Below are 13304 nucleotides of genomic sequence, written 5' to 3'. Positions count from 1 at the left end.
TTCCCTCTTTACCTGGGTTCCAGGGCTTGCATAGCAGACACCTCCACTCTCTGAATCACTGCTCAGCTGCCTGACTTTTCTCTTTTAAGAACATTTTTTTTCCTGTGAGCATTTGCAGATTTTGATTATTTTTCAAATTTATTCCACCTATTTATTTATTTATTTATTTTTGAGGCAAGGTGATCCTGGCTGGCTTTGAACTTGAAGAAATCCTGTATCTAGAAATACTGCCTATATCCCCCAAGTAGTGCTAATATTATAGGCATTCGCTGTCACACTTGTTCCAGTTTGTGTGTGTGTGTGTGTGTGCTCCAGAGCCAAGGGGACCAGGACTCATATGTAGCCGATGCTAACCTCAAACTAACTCTTGATCCTCCTGCCCTGGCTGCTCGTGTGCTGAATGACAGGTGCGCACCGCCAGAACCAACTTTGAGAAATATTCAAAAGAGAATGACATTGAGACTCTTACTTTTTTTGTTAAAGTTAAATGGGAGGATGGAGTATTCTAGAGAAAAAGAAGCAACAATAAAGCCTCCTAGTTTCTGCTGCTTTGGGGGGCCTTTTAGAAAATACATCATCCCTTTTCCTTGGGGCTCCCAAGTCTTAGGCAGTTCTACCTCATGCTCATTTTGCCTCTTGCTCTGCCTTGAGAATAGACCCCCGGAGTCAGGACCTGCCTTGTGGACAGTCCTGCAGACTTCCTGGCAGTCAGTGCTCCTGTGTGTGTCCACAGCTTCTTAACAGTTTTAGAGGCGTGGCCTGGGGGGCTGCCGGAAGACCATCATACTGTATGGCTTACGGTCTTTCATGTCCCTTCCTCAACAAGTAAAAGATGAGACTTGATGCGGATAATTAGTCTCAGAACGCAACCAGTGGTTTTCGCACAGCTTTATATAGCAGAAGTGGTTATGTTAAATCAAGGCAGAAATGAAGGCAGTTCTCTGTGCTAATGGAAATAATTCAAAGCTGCTATGACTAACACTAGATTTCTGTGACATTTACTCTCATTCATGGTGATTTCTGGGAAATGAATGACAATATTCTTACTCCAGAAGAATTGTGAATTGTGTTCTCTCCGCTCACTTAACCTGTGCAGACTATGGCCTATTCATCGGGAATAATGGCTCTTACTCAGTGCCTTGTCTAGACTGTTAGCATACAGACCAGGGTCCGAGCACACTGTCAGTCCTCCTTTGTGAGTTGCATGTCCTTACAGTTGAAATGAACTCCCCATTTTGCAGCGATTACAACAATATCAAGGCAGCCTACGAGGCCATGAAGAACGTGGCCTGCTTGATCAACGAACGCAAGCGCAAGCTGGAGAGCATTGACAAGATTGCCCGCTGGCAGGTGTCCATCGTAGGCTGGGAGGTGAGTGGCGCTCGCATAGGCGGAGTGGCTCACCGCCCCTGTGCCTTGGACCCAGGGGCAGCATCCTTTAGCATTCCGTGTTCTGGCTTTCATGGTCTGTGTAGTCAGAGGGATTTTGATAAATCTAAAAGTCAATTGCCTTATTTATATACAGTGCCTACAAAGAAATAGGGTCTGAGTAGGTGAGATGGCTCAGAGGGTTAAGGTACCAACCAGAAATAGCATGAGTTTAATCCCCAGCGTCTACATGGTAAAAGGAGAGAAATGAACCCTACAGGTTGTCCTCCACCCGCCACACAGGAACAGTGACACACTCCGCCCATACACAGAAACTTAAGCAGACACAAGATAAATAAATAAAGGCAGTTAATTAGGTTTTTGCTTTTTGGGCTTTCTTCTTGTTGTTTGGCTGGTTGGTTTTGTTTTTTCAAGGTAGGGTTTCCTCTATGTAGCTCTGGCTGTTCTGGAACTCACTCTGTGAACAAGACTGGCCTCGACCCTGTCTCTGCTTTCTGGGTGCTGGGATTAAAGGTGTGAGCCACCACTGCCTGTCTTTAAAAATAATTTTTTTAAAAGTCATTACTCATTGCTTAGAGTCTGGTCCCCCCGACATGGAGAGCCAGTTTGATCCTAAACCAAGGCCCCGTTTCTACACAGTCATAGAACACGGTAGTAGGAACATGGGGTCTTGAGCCATAATGACATATTTGAGTCCTGTATGATCCAAGCAGATATTCTCTTACCGTCTTTAAGGAGAAAAATACTACTTTTTAGGTTACATGATCATTAAGTAATAGTACAAATAACCCTACTTGATAGGGCCCCGTAGTAATGGCCTGATGAATGTATACCCTTATTTATTGCATGAGTACACAGGGAAAGGTGTAAGCACCTCATGCAAGGCCACGTAGCTAGAGTGTTGGCAGAGCTGGGTTCCAGCCCAGTATTCTGGCAGACTGCATGTCTGTGTGGGTCACCTGTGCTGAAGCACAGCAGCTAAGAAAACTGGTGCTGTTGAGATTGCTGTGGAACCAGGTTAGGTTCTCTTTACCTGGCTTTCAGGGACTGAGCAGGTACAGGGTGAGAGGGCAGGGTCAGCTGAAGAGAAGCGCTCTTCCTCCAGAGCCCTGACAAACCTCTGTCCTCACTGCTGATCCCCTGTTTTTTAAGTGAAGAATCTGGGGCACAGAATTGCTCTAGGAAAGGAAATAGAAGCAATATTTTGGAGTCAAGTACTTTTGCCTCCAAAATATGCTGAGTATTATTGAGATTAGAGGGAAATGAAAATTTTTAAATGAAGGCCAGCTTCATACCAAATTTGTTAGGGTGATGCTGGCATCCATCCACTCTAGATATTATAAAGGGGAGTTTATTTTTTCTTCCAGCCTTTAGATTCTAACATTTAGAATGTTATGACCTAACAGTAGAAATAATCAAACATTAGATCATTTCATCAGAATTTACTAATTTCTTACTGGCAGCCTGGCCTTTTATTTCCAGGACCCTAAGCTGCTCCAGGGAGTGGGTATACACCTGACTCGGGAGGTAATTCCATTATACCATATCCCTGTACAATGCAACCTCTGCTTCTCCCTTATTCTGAAATCAGGCTTTATTAGCTCCTGCTGCAGATGCTGTCTGGATTCCATTACTGTAGTGTGTGGTTTTTTTTAGATCAGGAAGACACTTCAAGTAACACAGAGGAAATAAAGAGCAGCAAAGAAGTATTTCAGGACAAGGGATCCAGGAAGTCAGGGTCTGAATGGCCTCTGAGGCCCTGCCCGTGTGTAGGGCAGCAATGCCTGGCCATAGGGAGCTGGAATATTCTAGAAAGACTGTACCAGAGACCCCTTCTTTGTGTCTACTACTAGACACAATTTGGTTCAGACAACTCACAGCGTAATTGCATTCTCTCAGGGCCTGGACATCCTAGACCGAAGCTCCGAGTTGATTCATTCGGGGGAACTGACCAAAATCACCAGGCAGGGCAAGACCCAGCAGCGGATCTTCTTCCTCTTCGACCACCAGCTGGTGTCCTGCAAGAAGGACCTGCTGCGCAGGGACATGCTGTACTACAAGGGCCGCATGAACATGGACGAGGTGGAGCTTGTGGACGTGGAGGACGGGCGGGACAAGGACTGGAACCTCAGCATGCGGAATGCCTTCAAGTTGGTCAGCAGAACCACAGATGAGGTGCACCTGTTTTGCGCCAGAAAGCAGGAAGACAAGGCCAGGTGGCTGCAGGCCTATGCAGACGAGAGGCAGAGGGTACAGGAAGACCAGCAAATGGGTGAGTCCCCTCAGCCTCCTCCATCCACCGCTGGCCTCTTCTGCTCAGTCACTCCCTGAAGAGCCAAATCCGTGGACGGGGCTGCAGGCACATGCTTCGGGGAGCAGTGGTCGAGATAGCCCCTCACCCCATAGGAATTGCTTGTTCCCTTTATTCCCGTTTTACAGACAGCCTGGCTTGGTGTGGTGCCAGGGACTGACCATATGATGGTGGCACACACACGCCCCTCACCCAACCAGTAGACACATTAGATAATTCTTGCTTTTCTGTACTCACTTATTCATGTTGCATGTATGTATGTGGTATATTTGTTCCTGGCGGGGTGATGCATATGGAGGTCAGAAGAGGACATCTAGGGACCTGCTGTGTCCTTCTCTGCCTTTTTCACTCGCGATGGGTCTTACCAAACCTAGAGCTAGGCTGGCTGCCATCAAGACCCGGCAATCTTCCTGTCTCAGTCCCCCCACAGCATTGGTTACAGTTGCACACGAGTACACCAGCTTTTTACATGAGCACTGGGGATTTGAACGCAGGACTTCAAACTTGTACAGCACGCACTCTTTATCCACCCCCAAGCAGTCATCTTCCTAGCCCAGAAATGCCAGAAAATGGACTTCCCCTTGATCAGCACTGCTGCAAAGCACTCTAAATTCGCCTCACTGCCTGGATCGGTTCAGACACAGTTCCTCCTAGGCCTCCCCTTATCTCTGGCATCCATAGAACCTGCACATGAGTAAGCTCCTGCTTCTGATAGTCAGTGGTATCCTTGTGCAGACTGAGCATCTGCGGTCCCCAAACCAGAATCCTCTGAGTGTCAGTGTGGAAAATTCCACTCTTCAGCATCATGTGAGGGACCTACTTAAAATACAGATGCCCCAAAAGTACAGTTTGGAGATAATTCCAGGCTGTGTAGAAGGGGTCTACGAAACATAACCAAATCCCGTGCTTAGACGTTGGTCTCATCACTAAGATATATATTGTGTATGTGAAAATATTAGAAAATCTAAAGTGTTGCATGTTCCAGTCCCACACAATTCAGACAAGGGGAACTTAATCTGTACTTTGGTGTGTCGTCCCAACTTCTGCTGACCTTTTGATTGCATGATCTCATGAGAAGGAAGCTGCCGTGTGGCGTTAACCAGCGTAGCATTCACAGTTTCTATGTCTGAGCTCCAGAGCCGCTCACACAGACTGGGATTGTGAGCACACACTGTCAGATGTGAGCTGTGGTGCCCAGATCAGGGGTGTACAGGGATAAGACGAGTGAGAAATGGCTGTGGTGCCCAGATCTCAAGGATTGTGTATCTGGGCCAGTACTGCCCTGCTGCCCCTGAGCCCAAAGGGCTTTAAGGGTGATCCCCATGTCTCCTGTATAAGCCAGCACCTTCAGACTTGGCCATAGAGTCTGCTGTTGGAACTAGAAAGTGTCCTAGGATCCTATGTTGAGAGCTCTTAGAAATCCATCAGGCTATCTTGCCAGTAAAAGTAAGAATTTCCTCGGAGACCTTTGGAGCTCAGACCAGTGTGAGGTCCGGTAGCTCCCAGCCTCACAGATTGAATTGTCTACTCTGTGTGACTGTCCTTTAGACCCAAGGGAACTGGAACCCACAGTAGCTGCCGTGCATTGACTACTGACCGTCAGACTCTGTCGCAATAAGGCTTGTCATGAAATCCTTCTCAGAAGTGTGCAGGTAGTTACCAAAATGTGAGGTGCGATTACTCAGTCGGTCACCCTGTCTGCCGCAGCTCGAGAAGCGGCGAGCTGGAATGATTGCTCTCCCCGCAGCTTGCGCTGTCGTCCACACTGTCTGGTGTGACTAGAAGCACCCAGGTCGGAATGCTTGCACTCCCCCAACTTAGTCATTCACACTGTCTGGTGTGACTAGAAGCACCCAGGTCGGAATGCTTGCTCTCCCACAGCTTGCACTGTCATCCACACTGTCTGCTGTGACTAGAAGCACCCAGGTCGGAATGCTTGCACTCCCCCAACTTAGTCGTTCACACTGTCTGGTGTGACTAGAAGCACCCAGGTCGGAATGCTTGCACTCCCCCAACTTAGTCGTTCACACTGTCTGGTGTGATTAGAAGCACCCTGGTCGGAATGCTTGCACTCCCCCAACTTAGTCATTCACACTGTCTGGTGTGACTAGAAGCACCCAGGTCGGAATGCTTGCTCTCCCACAGCTTTCGCAGTCGTTCACACTGTCTGGTGTGACTAGAAGCACCCAGGTCGGAATGCTTGCTCTCCCACAGCTTGCGCAGTCGTTCACACTGTCTGGTGTGACTAGAAGCACCCAGGTCGGAATGCTTGCTCTCCCACAGCTTGCGCAGTCGTTCACACTGTCTGGTGTGACTAGAAGCACCCAGGTCGGAATGCTTGCTCTCCCACAGCTTGCGCAGTCGTTCACACTGTCTGCCGCAGCTAGAGTCGGATGCTTGCACTCCTTTCGCTGAGGGTCCATGATGATCACACAGGCATCCTAAACACTTCCAGCTCTGTTCTGCAACTTGTGTGTGTCTTCTGCTTTGTGTCCAGTGTGGACAGGTCCTCAGGCTGGGCCTGGAGCAAGACCCCAATCTCTGTGTCTGAGTATGGGGTGGGAAGGAGACCCCGCCGGTCAGACAGACATGGGTATGTGACTGCAGGAAGCCAGGGGAGCAGAGCCTATCTAGAAGGTAGGGTTGGAAACAGAGACAAGGGGCACCCCGAGCTGCGGAGGTAGAGTGTGGCTCCGCTCCGTTGCAGTGCTACAAGGCTCCTCACCTCAGGAGAAGCAGTCACCCCAGCCCCGCCGCAGCTCCTCTGCTGTTTGTCTCTCTGTCCTCTCTCCGGGTACAGCTTGTTTTTACATAGTTGGCCCACAATGGGTATGTAGACGGTAGATGGCATTTCAGTCCACACTTCAGGGCTACGATGCAGAGCTCCAACCTGAGGCTTCAGGTGAGTAGAATCTCAACCCATAGAGCTCCCATCTCCTGTGAGCAGCAGCCCTAGGCCTCTTTGCCTTGGGCTCTCTTCCAGAGTTCAGTGCTTTAGACCTGCAATTATGGTAGCTTCCGTGTGGACATTGGCCCCGGGCGTGTCTGTCTTGAGACATCAGGGTCTGTGTCTCATGACAGTAGCACCTCATATCATGCACGTGCCAAAACACCCGGGTTCAGAGGTCATTGTGAGGTCCCTGGTGACATCGCTGGTGCCTTTCCTCTCAGGGTTCTTTGATCCAGTCTGTAGAGAACACCTTGGCACTGGTCTATGTAGTACACACTTTGTTTTGACAATGTTTTCGGGTTCTGAGTATGGACTACCTCTGTTTCCAAATCCAGGAATGGAAATCCCAGAAAATCAAAAGAAACTCGCTATGTTGAATGCCCAGAAAGCCGGACATGGGAAATCTAAAGGTAAGGTTGGTGGAGGCTTTGCCTCCTTCCTGTGGCTCTTGTGGTAATATGGAGGCAGTGTCCACAGAGAACCTTCTCCAACACTGGGTGGACAGACAGAGCCGGGACACTAAAGAAACAGACCCAAATTGACATGTAGGTGGAGTCTTTCAGGTTTGCATGCAGGTGCATGAAATACTTCAGACAGCAGCAGAGGCCTTCACGCCTCCTAGCCCTGCCAGTGCTCCCTGCTCCTCACATTCCTGAGGGGTGAGAGGGGATTATGGTACCACTTAGCCACCAGGCATCTTTGGTTTGAGGAGGAATCTCCATTAGCAAAATGCTTGCCCGCTATAGGTGACCAGGCGTATTCTTTTGGGCCAGCAACCACTTCTCAAATCATGACAGGGAGGCTTACTATTAGTTATGAATGCTCAGCCTCGCTTAGGCTTGTTTTTGGCTAGATTTTTCAAGTTAACCTGTTTCTCTTTATCTAACTATTGCCTAGGAGCTTTTTATCTTCCTCCCCTCTGTATACTTGCTCTGCTTCTTCTGTCTGTCTGCTGCCTGGCTGGCCTTGGGTGTCTCCCTTCCTTTTTCCCTCATTCTCTCTTTTCTTCTCTCTTCAAGCCTAGCTTTCTCCTCCTATTATTTATTCTTTTTGTCTGCCAGCCCCTCCATTCCTTCCTTCCTCTCTCCCTCCTTCCCTCTCCTCTCTCCCTCTCTCTCTCTCTGCCTAGTTATTGGCCATACAACTCTTTATTAGTTCAATCAGGTGCCTTAGGCAAGTAAGGTGAAACAAAGGCTTCTTTAAAGAAACGAACACACGTCTACATAATTAAACAAATGTAACACACCTTTGCCTAGTTACAGTAACGTTTTACAACACAGCTGTACGTCGACACTCGACACTCTGCGTCAGTGGGTGAGAAGACCCTAGGCTTCTTCTCGAGTGTGCTTCCCCACTCTGTGCACAGGAGTGTAACTTGGCAGTGACGCAGAAGCAAGCGCGGCCAGGCCACATCAGGGTCCTAGTGCGCACACTCAATGTCCCCAGGGTAGATAGTGCCAATGAATGTCACCTCACCTGTTCTTGTGACACCCTGGTACCGTTACTCCTGTTTTAGAGAGTGATGAGGAACTAAAGCACAGAGAAATCAAAGAATTTCCCTCCAAATACTCAGGGCCAGTCAGTGTGGAGTAGCATTTGGGCCGAGGGAGTGTTGACTTCAGGCCTTGATTTGAGCATTGTTACTACTTACCCATCCATACCAGGAGCCCAGTTCTGATTCCGCCCTGACCTCCCTGGCAGTGAAAGGTGATCTGCTTCATCTCCGGGCTTCCTTCCTGTGAGAGTTTGGGGGAGTCTCCATGACGTAACCGTTGCTGACCCCACACCGGCTATCCGAAAGTCTTGTTGCTTAGGACAGTTTCTTAGATGGCTTTTTGATTTCTGTGAATCAGTTAAGTACTTCAAGCCCCAGTGTGGCTTTTAAGTGATTTGTCTGTCTGTCCTTCCTGAATTAGGCTACAGCAGCTGCCCCGTGGCCCCGCCCCACCAGAGCCTGCCGCCCGTTCACCAGCGCCACATCACCGTGCCTACCAGCATCCCGCAGCAGCAAGTCTTCGCCTTGGCCGAGCCCAAGAGGAAGCCGTCACTCTTCTGGCACACTTTCCACAAACTAACCCCCTTCAGAAAATGAGCCTCACTCAGGATGTGCCTCTGAGGTACTGTGGGGAGGAAGGCCAGGTTCGTCTCTTCGGTGTGGTGTCCGGTGTGGTGCTGCATGCTTCTTTTAGGAATCTGTGACGAGGAGAAGGAGTTGAACTCATCTTTGATCTTGAGAGGCCCTGCTGCCCTCATGGAAAGAAGGGCACCGTGAAGCACTGCTCTGTCCTACACTGGAAGCCGAGCTGCGCTCTCAGGTGGCCGGGATGTGGAGACCAGGCCTCTCTCAGCATGGGAACAGCTGACCCAGTGGTCCTGTGAGTTTACCACTGATGGTCACACCCCTGCTGCAGTTCCAGACAGTTCCAAGAGCCTTTCAGTCCCTTGGGGGCCACTATATTAAGGATGCCTTCTGTGTTTGTTTTTAAGCATTGATGGAGATTGGTAGGATGTTGGCAGCCATAGGATGGCCTGGGTCAGGTCAGGCCTGGCAGAGACAGTGAAGGGGTTAGAAGTGCTGGGCAGGTGCCCACTGTTTTCCAAGGTGTACCTAGTGCCAAGCAAGAGTGTAGGCTTCATCTTACAAGGTTCCCTGTTCACAAGCTAGGGAGAGACAGGAGGCGCCTGTCGCCCCGGCAATGTGGGTCATGATAGCATCCTCAAAGCCGCGTGCTACTTCCCTGACCAGAGGGAAGGGCACTGCCAGCTCGTTTGTCCTGCTCACAGCACAACTGAAGAAGCTGCCGTTCACAGAAATAGTGGCGAGGTGAAAATTGTTTCAAGTTTGATAACATGAGAATGGGCACCCGCGCATCTTCAGCAGCCATTTGCAGTTTCTTCATCAGTGAGGTGATGAAGACACAGAGGTTCCACAGAGAAAGCGAGAGACAAAGCGTCCTGCTTCCTGGGATGTGGAGATACCTGTCACATGACCTTGAAACGGTAGTTCACGGGCTGTGTCATCTGGAGGTTGACTCCTTCGCTCTGAGAGACAGTTTAATGAGTTTAACGCCCACAGAGAGTAACCTCCCTTTGTTGACATTGTGGAATTTGATAAAAATGCTTTTTAACCAGATATAAGGAAGACTGGTCCTACATTTTAATCGACACAGTGAGCTGGCAGGGAGGGATCCCACCATGCAGCTGTGCCTTTTGGACAAGCTTGTTCTTGAGAGCAGTTCCTGCAAGGTTCTCCTTGCTCCTCAGCTCTTGCTTGAGAACAAACAAGTCTGCAGTGTTAGAGATGAAGATATTGGTCCATCAGCACGGTTCCTCTACCCAGTTCGCCCCAGCTAGAGCTAGGCCTAAAGCTACTGACCTCACAGCAAATCACCTTGACCCTGGACCTGGGGTTAGCCTCGGCCTTGCTGTGCACCCTGGGCGTGTTCACTCAGAGGCAACACTGCTGGGGATTGTGGTCAGAAGCCCCAGGGCTGGGCTGTTTCTGTGTGTCATGAAGTGGTTCAATGCACAGAACGTGTGTGTGTGTGTGTGTGTGTGTGTGTGTGTTAGAGAGACAGAGAGCGAGTGAGAGAATCCTTAAATAGATGCCTCAGCTTAGCTGCATTTCTATAACTGACAGGTTGTTTTTGTATTTTACTAACTGAATGCAATGATATATTTTGGAAATTATACTTAGTGTACTTTCTCTGCTACACTGTGTCTGTCCGGCAGTTTCAACAGTTGTGCTCTTAATACGTGAACTGATTTGAGGAAGTGAAGAGAGTCTTTTGGTCCTGTTTATAGTCACTGATTCAACCTGAGGCTCACTGCAGACTTCATTTGCTGTTACAGTGAATGACAGTGAAGAAGTAATACATTAAGTTTGTGACTGGTCCTGATAGATTTCCCAGCTGCCCTAACTTCCGGTTCCCACCTACCTCCACAGACCTCCTAACAATCCCGAGTCACGGTCAAGACCTGGGCCGGCCCCAGGCAATTTTATACAGTGTGAGAAGTGTTTGATCAAATGTCTGACCCGGATGAATCTTACTTGGGATTTCTGGGTGAGTTTGAAAACTAATGTGTTTTTAAAAGCTATAATAGCCTTTTGACTTTGTAAAAAATCTGTATGTCTATATAAATTTTATTACCAAATACCTGAGTTCTACAAAAAGTGGAAGACCTTAAGTATTATTTTTAGTTCTCCAAACTTCCTTCTTGATTTGAGGCTTGTGCTCTACTTTGAAAGGAAGAAAAGAGAAACAGCACGGAGCCTCTTGCCGGAATGGTGTCTGAGGCTCGTGAACGTTCCCTCCCTTTCCCTGAACGGCCAAAACAACTTGTGATTTGATTTCCATTTTAATGATTTCATTTGTTCTGTCGTTAGCATTTCAGAATTTGCCAGCTCTGTTGATACAGTTGAGAGGGCCTCCCTGGTTTAGATTATATATGACCACCATGTGGTAGGTGAAAGGTGATCATAAATAATACTTGAAAGTGTATAAAAAGAAGGAACATTCCAGGCTTTGTCTCAAGAGTAAAAGGGAGTGGTAGACAGCTAGTCGGGCTCTCAAGAGACATATGGTAGACCTGCTTCTGCAGGCGGGAACCATCACCACTATGGAACGCCATTTCTAAATACTGTGCCTTTTACTATCCAAGCCATTCAAGACTGATTCCACATCCTACGTTGCTGTTTTTACATACAAAGCAAAAATGTATTTAATTTGAAATCCAGTTCCCAGTGGAAGTCTTTTGTAAGCGCCTGCGATCCAGCATCATGCGTGTGTGGAGAATTAGACCTGGATATTTCTCAGGACAGGTCAGTTCTGTTTCCAGTTGGAGTTTCCTGGAGCCAGGGCATGGCTTCTGCATTTTGTCTTCATTCCAGATAGGAAAAGCAGAAGTGTCCCTCAGGCCAGTGCCAAGAAGTGTGAGTCAGTGTCTTTCAGCAGCGTAAAGCTAGGATATTGGGTGCAGTGTGCCCACAAATGGTTTCTTCTCAGGATCCAGGGAAGGGGAGTTTGAAGGACTTGGGACAAAGTAAGTAGCTAGTCTGGGGGGGTGAGGGAGTCAGCTTATATAATGTATGAAAATTTGCTTAGCCATCCCACGTACTTCATTATTACCTTCATGGTCTCTTAGGCATGACCGTTTATATTTAGAAAGTATTTTGAGCCACTTCTGTAATTTAATAATTGGTCCCTTTTGGGGGGTACACGTTGGTGCCCAGTGTGCATGACTTGCTGACTTCTTGGCTATGCTTTTGGTGAAAACTAATCCATATTGGGGTGCTGTGGTCTGTGTAAGTCAAGTGCTACTCTTGAGATGGCGAGTTGACCTTGACACTGAAATAGGATCTGTGTGCAAGATGTGCATTTTTTTGCTAAATGAAGGGTTTTTTGTTGTTGTTGTTTTTTAAAAAATAGGTATTTGATTTCTTGTAAATGCTGTGAATCTCTATTTGTCATTTTGTATCTGTATATTAAAATACTTCGTCAAACTGGTCTTAGTGATGCGTCTCCATATAAAGTAAGCCACATTGTACAAAAAGAGGTGGGACTGGGGCATGCACAGCGCCCTGCTTTTGCTTCTCGGTCCTGTGTGGAAACAGTGTGGAAGCACAGGTTGGTGGATGCAGGTTTCCCCTGGCTACATAAGGAGGTGAAAGTGAACCTAAACCTAACCTAAACCGCGATCTCAAGAAAAACTCTTTAAAGGCTGCGGTTTCTGGAGCTTACAGATCCTTCATTGCTCCGACCTTGGCGCATCTTCCTAAAGACTCCTTCCTATTGGGTGGGAGGAAATCACTGGGGGGGGGGAGAGAGGCAGGATGTTGGAGAAAGGCTCTGAGGAGAATGAGGAAAAGGGCCATTGGACTTCCAAAGCCGTTAGAGTAATATAGGAGCCAGAGAGGGCAGTCTGTTGCAGCAATTTCCCATGAATGGTGGGATGTGGGTGACCAGGTCTCTATGTCTCTGAGTGGCCAGAGCTGCGGGCAAGACCCTTCACTGGGAGGTGAGCTTTTGGCCTTGACCTCCCTCTCCCAGGGTGTGGGGTGAATAAGAATTTCCTCTTCTCATTAGCAAGCTCAGAAAATCCCAGTAAACAGCCCATTGTTTGCTGTGACTAATCCGAAAAGGGTTCCTCAGGGTTACCAAGGCTGCCTCCTGCCTTCTGTGGACTCCCAGCAGCATCTGTCCCCTGGTACCCTTGCTCACCTCTCCGTGGGCTCCGCTGGGTGAAAGGGTGACAGTGGCAACACGGTGACCTGGCATGGTTCCATACGTAGAAGGAAGCGTAAGTGGAGGGCCCAGTATTTTATTCTAGAAGAGTTGGGGTGGGAGGAGGGGGAAACAAGCATGTATTAGTTGGCTGCTGTATGCACAGGAGACCATATCCCTACACAGGAGTATGTGGTTGGAAAACCCTATAGAAATACGATGAAGTTCATCCTTGCATCAATAGTGCCAGAGATGTGACGTAGGCACACGACAGCTCCTAGAACGGAGTCCGGTCCCCGACAAACTTCAGGCCAGGACTCAACTCCTAAGGACTTCACGGAGGTCCAAGGCCCCTGTAGGATTCTGTGGATAAACACATGGCTTCTGCTGAGTCAGCTGGGACCAGGTGGTCTCTGTGGAGCTGGATGTT

General features: G+C 48.4%; 1 protein-coding gene across 4 annotated transcripts in view; it reads left to right on the top strand.

The window, feature by feature from the left end:
- The window catches only part of Spata13 (spermatogenesis associated 13), a 136611-nt gene extending 124460 nt beyond the window's left edge, over nucleotides 1–12151 (top strand). For all 4 annotated transcript variants that reach the window (XM_041633934.1, XM_041633935.1, XM_041633933.1 and 1 more), the window contains 4 exons: nucleotides 1242–1371; nucleotides 3289–3661; nucleotides 6986–7060; nucleotides 8567–12151. In XM_041633934.1, coding sequence (XP_041489868.1) covers nucleotides 1242–1371; nucleotides 3289–3661; nucleotides 6986–7060; nucleotides 8567–8742 — 754 coding nt within the window. In that variant the 3' untranslated portion in view covers nucleotides 8743–12151. The remainder of the gene's footprint in view (nucleotides 1–1241; nucleotides 1372–3288; nucleotides 3662–6985; nucleotides 7061–8566) is intronic.
- The last annotated feature ends 1153 nt before the right edge of the window (nucleotides 12152–13304 follow it).

This window comes from Microtus oregoni, unplaced genomic scaffold, assembly GCF_018167655.1.
Source record: "Microtus oregoni isolate MIOR12 unplaced genomic scaffold, Mior012 000045F_ref0000178, whole genome shotgun sequence".
Classification (NCBI taxonomy): Eukaryota; Metazoa; Chordata; class Mammalia; order Rodentia; family Cricetidae; genus Microtus; species Microtus oregoni.
This window is presented reverse-complemented; position numbering and strand designations above follow the sequence as displayed.